The sequence below is a fragment of the Notothenia rossii genome (genome assembly GCF_949606895.1).
Source record: "Notothenia rossii genome assembly, chromosome: 3".
NCBI lineage: Eukaryota > Metazoa > Chordata > Actinopteri > Perciformes > Nototheniidae > Notothenia > Notothenia rossii.
Genome location: NC_136901.1, coordinates 36,046,474 through 36,054,052, shown reverse-complemented (window position 1 = coordinate 36,054,052; position 7,579 = coordinate 36,046,474). Strand labels below are relative to the sequence as shown.

The following is a 7,579-nucleotide window of genomic DNA, read 5'->3' as shown; positions in this document are numbered from 1 at the left end:
CAGGCTTACATTAACAGCCCTTAGTTCTGCTGCTATAGGCTTAGATAGCAGCAGAACTAAGTGCGAGAGACTTTCACCTTTCATTTGTTCCTCTCTTCCTATCAACCTCTTTGTTCATGTTCCATAAATGCCTGTTGCTAAGTCAGCATGCTGGGCATCATGATTTTATTTTGATGGGTTTCTTTGCAAGCTTTCCCTGTGCGCTGTGAGGGTCCAAGCGCAAAGGTAAACATATGCTGTGTAGACTGTGAACCCCTAAAACAGACATTTAATTTATATTTGGCTGTATAAATAAATGTGACATCTAAAGCCCAATAAACTGTAGTTACAAGCCGTTATGCAAGTGCAATATACAGTATATATGTGTGTGTGTGTGTGTGTGTGTGTGTGTGTGTGTGTGTGTGTGTGTGTGTGGTGTGTGTGTGTGTGTGTGTGTGTGTGTTGTGTGTGTGTGTGTGTGTGTGTGTGTGTGTGTGTGTGTGTGTGTGTGTGTGTGTGTGGGTTACCTTTATCTGACTGTCCTCTTGTCTAAATGAAGCCCTTGCCATCTGGTCCAGCGACAATATTTCCCAGATCACCGACATGCTGCGCGACAACGACAGACATTGAATAAATAACACAAGGAGTACACAGCATGTGGCGCCAGGGAACACTGCGGCAAACTCGTAGCTCTGTCACACATTTAATAGACAATTTAACACTGAACTGCTCACAAGGGCTCCTGTGGGAAATATTTGGCGAGTATCACATCATTTATTCTGCTTGTGTTGACATTTTATTGAATCCCAGGAGTGATTTTATCAGAATTTATGGAGAAGAAGACCAATTCTTAACTTACTTCTTTTATAAATGTTCTGATAGAAAATGATCTACACAGCATGGGGCAAGTACAACAAAAATGAACATGCAGGAAGTTATTTTTATAGAGTTATAAGATAAATATATGGATGTACCCTTTCAGAATCCCCTGGACTGCCGTGTTGTCTTCCAAAGGGGTTATAGTGCTCTCCACAACTATAAAAACAGAAATGCATTATATATAATTAAATATAAGTTAACAAAACTTATCTGCAGTGCAATTTCACGTGTGCTTTAGCGGTCAATGTCTCGATTCCTGTCGATTGTCCATCACTAACAATGACAAGACACTTCAAAATGGATCATTCTTCAAATCTGTATTTTAGCCACACAAAAAAAACTCCAACAAAAACTATAAAACTTGAGTTAGTTGTAGTGTTTGTGTTCTTGTGTGACTACGGTTCTTCAGAGGGTTATTCTGGACACACTAAAGTCACATAAAAAACGAACCAATCCAGACAGCTGTATATGGTAATTCCCGTGTTGTGTGAGGTAAAATGACTGTTGTTTTCTCAATGGAGTCTGGTGGCTATAGAGAGAGCACAGATAACAACTTCAGTTTCTCGTTGGAAAGGGCTGTGTTGGGGAGATAAGGCAGGGACACAGGAAAAAGAAATGTCTACCATCAGAGGGTCGATATCCCAAGATAGTCAATATGTTGGAAGTGGCAATATACTTAACCCCAAATCACTTCTGTAGCAATGTCTACGGTAAGTGTGTGTAAGTCCCTTTGGATTACCATATAATGTAGAGTAAAATAATATTTTAAATATATAGGTAACATTAACTCATACATTTTTATTAAAACGTCTAAAATGTGTTTTTTGCTGCCTCTGTCCACAGTCGCTCATTGCTTTGCTTCCTCTCTCTAACTCCTGTCTGCTTCTCCAAAATGGGGGCGTATGTGTTACACTGACTACAGATAAGTACCTCATACAGTGCCACTCTAAAACACTCACACTATCCCCTTTAACCGGAGCAGCCTGTTCACCCGCTCCCTGTTACCTGAGGCAGTCCTGGGTCAGGTCCCCCAGGGTGTGGACGTGGAGGCCGTGGGGTCCGGGCTCCAGCCCATCAATGGTCCCATCGATCAGGCACCGCTGCTCCGACAGCTGCAGGAAGCGCACCACTCCCTGGATCTTCCCCCCGCCCGCCAGCATGGCCACCGCTGAACCCAGGTCTGTCAGAAACACACAGACGTAATGAACAATTTGCACGATTAAAAATCAAATTTTAAACTTAGCAATTGTAATAAACATGTTATATATTGTGGTACAACGAGCACATTTTGACTTTGACTTCCTATATTCGTTATAAATGTCTTTATTTTATTTGATCTTTGATTGCACTTTTTACTTCTTGTGTTTATATAAATGTTTTCAATTCTATATATTTTTTTAATGATCTTTTATTGGACATTTCACCTGTAATGTACTTAAGGCTCCCTGTGGGTTTTAGAGACCCAGACTGAGGGATTTTGGCTATATTCAATCTTTATTTCAGACTGAAGGTCCATATCACATACAAAAAGACAAGACACACATCAATAAATAAGATAAAAAGCTAAACACAAAACAGATCAAAACAAACAGATAAAAAACATCAAATCAGTCCAATCACAGCCAGCCACACATGCTCACTGTCTGTATAGGCTACTGCGCCAATGTCTCCAAATCATGGAAGAGAACAGAGTAGAACTCTTCACAGGGTTAATTAAAATCGAGATAACATGATTGTCAGAGTCTTCTAGGTGACACATGAATTTGTACATTAACTTTCTTAAAAGGGCTTGACAGGTAGGCACCCCTGAGTTAACAAACAGCTGGCTGGCACTGCCATCTTGGTACCCTCAGCAGCAACCGTAAAGCATCATTGTATGCAACTTTTAGTTTGTGTATGCTTCTAGCCTTGTAGTTACTCCACAGGTGAGCCTTGTAGTTACTCCACAGGTGAGCTGTGTACAATGCACAGAAAGCTTTAATGGATGTCTTTGATGTCTTTGTGATCTGTGAGATCATCAGAGATATAATGACCAAGGTACTTCATCTCACTGCACACAAGAAGTATGTTGCTACTGAGAATAAAATGAGGAAATACAGCCTTTTTAACCTCTTTACTTCGCACAATCATGATGCTACTCTTCTTGGCGTTATACTTCATATTAAAATCAATGCCATACTGGGAACAAGTCCTCAGAAGCTGTTGTAAGCCAGCACTGCATGGGAGAAGATGATTAAATTATCAGCATAAAACACAGATGAAAACAATGCTGGTTTTAGTTTGTTAGACCTCAAAGATGCACACAATGGGTTTTGGTGAGACCAAACTAAAGTACTGTGTTTCTCAGGAAGAAATCCCTCCGGATTATAAAAGACCCCCATCACCCCAGCCACAAACTGTCCTGCCTGCTGCCGTCTGGCAGGCGGTACCGCAGCATCCGGACTAAAACCACCAGACTCAGAGACAGTTTCATACCACAGGCAATAAGACTGCTAAACACCTGAACTGTTGAAACAACATCCATAACATTCATCTGCTACTTAGTAATTATTTATCTAATATATCATTCCAATAACTTGCACGTAGACTCTTATTGCACTATTGCACCTTTTTAAACTATTTTTCTTTTTGTATTTACCATTTACTTGCACTATATTTGTCTGTTTATCTGTGTTATTGTGTTGCACTGATGGAGAAGCCTGTGACCTAAGATTTTCATCAGCATAACTTCACTGTAGCTATGTTTGTATGAGAAAATAAAGAACCTTGAACCTTGAACATACATCCTGACACACACACACTTTTATGTTTATGTTTATGTATAGGGTTTGACTTTTTTCATCTACAATTGATTAAGAATTGATGAAATTCATCATGCCAAATCCAAGCAGTTTTTTGGAACATTTACAACACATGTATTGTACTGTATAAAGGTATGGCGGTTTGATTCCCAGCCGTACTCCTGTCCAGCAGTTTCTCACCTTGCTCTGATCCTCCCATGCCTTTCAGCACGGCTCTGCGTCCGGTGCTCTCTATCAGAGCCTGCACCTCTGCAGTGGTGAGAGTGGAATCCACCAACACCTCCTCCTTACCCACATCCACACTGACAGACGTCACTCCTGCAAACACAATCATAGCAGTGACACATTGTCCTCTGATATATATATAACATATCAAAAGACAGCGATATTACAAAATCTATATAAATATTAAAGAGAATAGTCCAAGCCACTCATCAAGCAACATGACAAACACTATCTGAAATGTGAGGCTGCTTTTCGGCCTTATGCGGAATAACATAAACTCTTATGAGTAGTTTGTCTTCCTGTCGGTTGCACTGAAGTCAACATTGGATTTCTGGGGAAAAGATCTAAAACATTTGTTAAAGTTAAAAAGGTGTTATGCTGATTTCCAGGATTATTTCCCTAGCTGCTCAAGCCGCTCTACACCATAATCCATCCATCTTCTCCCGCTTATCCGTGGTCGTGTCGCGGAGGTAGCAGTTCCAGCAGAGAGCCCCAAACGTTCCTGTCCCTGGCCACATCAACCAGCTCTGACTGGGGGATCCCAAGGTGCTCCCAGGCCAGCGAAGAGATATAACCCCTCCACCTGGTCCTACACCATAAACCCAAGTGGATATTCATTCATAAAATAAGAAACATTACTGTGCATGTGTCTTGCATTTAATACTTGCCTGTAGACATATGGCATCTCCAGCTGATTTGCTGTGCACAAAATGTGTCTACGTAACACAAGTTTGGGATTCAATTAGGATTACAACATGTGAAGTGTAACAATTGAAAGTTATCACTGACTATGACTTGTGCCAAGTTACACAGTTCTTTTGAGGTAACTTCCTATGAACGTGTTAGGGACTTGTAAAGGTGGAACATGTTACTTTTAGATTTAGGCGCCAGTGTAAAGCTCTTTACTTGTAAGAAAGGGTTCTATATAGAGAATTGTGCTTTGCTGAGTAATAAGACATGCTACACTTTGCACTGGAAGCATGAATAAAGTCCAACAGCCATAAACTAGTGACAGATAAAAGCTGTCTGACATGCTTTGTTATGGTCATTATTTGTACTATTTCAGTTTCAAGGAGCTGTCAGTTCCAGATGACTAAGAGCAGTTACTGTACAAAGAGCTGTTTCAGAGGCTGTAAACATGCATTACGTAGACCTTTGAATGCTTTGATACCTGGTTTTCCCTCCAGAGCAGCTCTGACTTTAACTGCGCAGCTCTCACATGTCATCTGCACTGCAAACTCCAGCTGAGGAAGAAACATAATAATGAAACACCTGTTATACACCTAATAATATAAGGATAATGTACAATCCGTGACAGCAGTGTAGACATAGCTCGTTATATAAAACAGCAGTTTCAGCAGTTAGAACACGCAACTGCAGCTGAATAAGGCATGTTTTTGTCTCGAATGTATTATTTTTACGGGTATTTTATTGTAATACAGCCTTAAAATGTGATTAAGAATTGCAGTCTAACCTTGGTTGGCCCCACAGAGTCCATTTTGGCACTGCACGTCGCTGCTTGGGCAATGCAAACCGAATTAAATAGTAAACTTCCCACTTTTCTCGAAACGGAAGCGAACCAGCTGTAGCTGCTGACGGGCGCCGCCATATTGGTGAGGTCACGTTGACGTCACAGCACGTTACCGCCGCCACGCGCCCATTACATGCAACCGCAGCTACAACCATCAGTTTTGACTTTTGTAGAAGAATAATGACTTTCTCATGTTCTTATTCCCTATATACAATGATATGGATAACTTCTCATATGATGTCACAGCATATTTTGTTTTTCATATAATAATATCAATATTGTCATATCGTGCATTTTTTGAGAACTTGTAATATTTAAATTAAACAGAAAGGTATGTGAACAATTTAGTAAATAACATGTCTTAAAAATCATAGCACAAGGCCATAGTTGAAATATTTCTGCTTATGTATTCCACCGACGTTTCAAATTTCGGAAAGATTGCTTTTATGCAACCGTGAAACAAAAAGTAATCAATGGCTGCCTTTAGATTGTGTCAGTAAAAAAATGAAAATCAGTTATGTAAGCTAATAAAAGGGCCAAATAATGCAAAGTAGACAATGAGACAAACTGCAAGGACAAACAGCATAGGCCATCGGTTTTTCAGAAGATTGTAGCGTATGGAAAAACCACCATGAAGGTTGCGAGCAGTAAAAGTGATTGCTTGCCTCAGTGTGTGCTGGCCTCCAATTCAATTTCATAATGTGTATAGATTATTGTTACAAAGTCGTTCTGCAGATTAGAGCCCTAAACTGATGACCATTGTGTGTGTGTGTGTGTGTGTGTGTGTGTGTGTGTGTGTGTGTGTGTGTGTGTGTGTGTGTGTGTGTGTGTGTGTATACATACATCCCTATCATATCTCTTTTCATCTTCTTTGAAAGCTGAGCTAAGCCACAGGAGTTAAAGCAGCAGATGACCGTGATGTGGCGGAAAAAATCTGGGTCGCAAGTCTAAAATAAAAGCTCCTAGATCGTCAACTCAATTTGGGATGATGAGTTTTTAGAGAGTGACATACATCTGCGTTGTGCATGTGGGTGTTGATCCAGAAACGAGTCCTCCTTCATCACGTCAAAACACACACCAAGAGGCCGATGTTTTACACAGAAGAAAAGCCGAGTGGCAGCTCAGCCAGAACACAGCTCCTTCTTTGTGTGGCGGCTCATTGGCTTTGACCTTTGACCCCTTGCTCAGTAATATGACCATAGGCTTTAAGAGAGCCTGATCCGGTGAGCACCGACTCAAAACACTACCTTGTGTGTGTGTGTGTATTGAGCTTTCACACACATTGTCCATGGCAGCGCTTAATTTATTCCGTACATGGGAAACTGTCGAAAACCTTTGCCCTTATGTTGATCCTCCCCTCCGTTCAAAGGCGTGGAGGGAGAGTGCGGTGACACCTGAGTCCAGGGGAGGGGGATTTCATTAACACACACACATATGTACGTACAGAAACACACACACACACACACACACACACACACACACACACACACACACACACACACACACACACACACACACACACACACACACACACACACACACACACACACACACACACACACACAGGAGATAACACAGAACTGGAAAGCAGAGTGAAACCTAATCAGTACAAATTCAGAGGGAGGAGAGAAAGGAGGAAGAGAGGAGAAAGTAGGGATGGAGGGAAATGAGGAAGCAAAAGAGATTGACAAAGAGGTGTGTGTGTGTGTGTGTGTGTGTGTGTGTGTGTGTGTGTGTGTGTGTGTGTGTGTGTGTGTATGTGTGTGTGTGTGTGTGTGTGTGTGTGTGTGTGTGGTGTGTGTGTGTGTGTGTGTGTGTGTGTGTGTGTGTGTGTGTGTGTCTGTGTGTATAACAGTGCTGACAGGAAGTGTTGACAGCCCTGTTTGGAACAGTAGAGGTTTTATCTGTACTAAATGAGACACTATCCCCATCCTCCTGCCCCCCTCCACCCCATTAGCACTGACCCAGAGTCTGTTTCCTTATTATAAACTTCAAGAAGGTGAAGCGGCTCTTGTTTCAGCGACCGATTAAGCAAAGGCAAGCAGATCGTTATTTTTAGCACGGGGAAGATACCAAATTCTTTACACTGAAGCAAAAAGGGCTGAAGTGTATACCCAACAAAAACACAGAGCTGATGAAATATTCATGAGAAAGGGAAGGTTTT

The 7,579-nt window shown here is 41.4% G+C and overlaps 1 protein-coding gene across 1 annotated transcript; it reads right to left on the bottom strand.

The window, feature by feature from the left end:
* Nucleotides 1-487: 487 nt before the first annotated feature.
* Nucleotides 488-5,507, bottom strand: ccs (copper chaperone for superoxide dismutase). Its single transcript, XM_079672056.1, has 7 exons — nucleotides 5,359-5,507; nucleotides 5,056-5,128; nucleotides 4,553-4,600; nucleotides 3,840-3,977; nucleotides 1,864-2,038; nucleotides 954-1,014; nucleotides 488-585 (listed from the first exon to the last, which is right to left on the bottom strand). Exons 1-7 carry the CDS (start codon nucleotides 5,491-5,493, stop codon nucleotides 529-531), a joined length of 687 nt encoding a protein of 228 aa, XP_079528182.1. The 5' UTR covers nucleotides 5,494-5,507; the 3' UTR covers nucleotides 488-528.
* Nucleotides 5,508-7,579: the final 2,072 nt, after the last annotated feature.

What these genes read in the sequence shown, in the direction of transcription:
- ccs (XM_079672056.1), bottom strand. Translation starts at nt 5,493, where the DNA reads ATGGCGGCGCCCGTCAGCAGCTACAGCTGGTTCGCTTCCGTTTCGAGA. An exon ending in TGCTCTGGAGGGAAAACCAG is followed by an intron (nt 4,601 to 5,055) that starts GTATCAAAGCAT and finishes TGTGTTACGTAG; the next exon opens with ACACATTTTGTGCACAGCAA. An exon ending in CTGACCCAGGACTGCCTCAG is followed by an intron (nt 1,015 to 1,863) that starts GTAACAGGGAGC and finishes CTGTTTTTATAG; the next exon opens with TTGTGGAGAGCACTATAACC.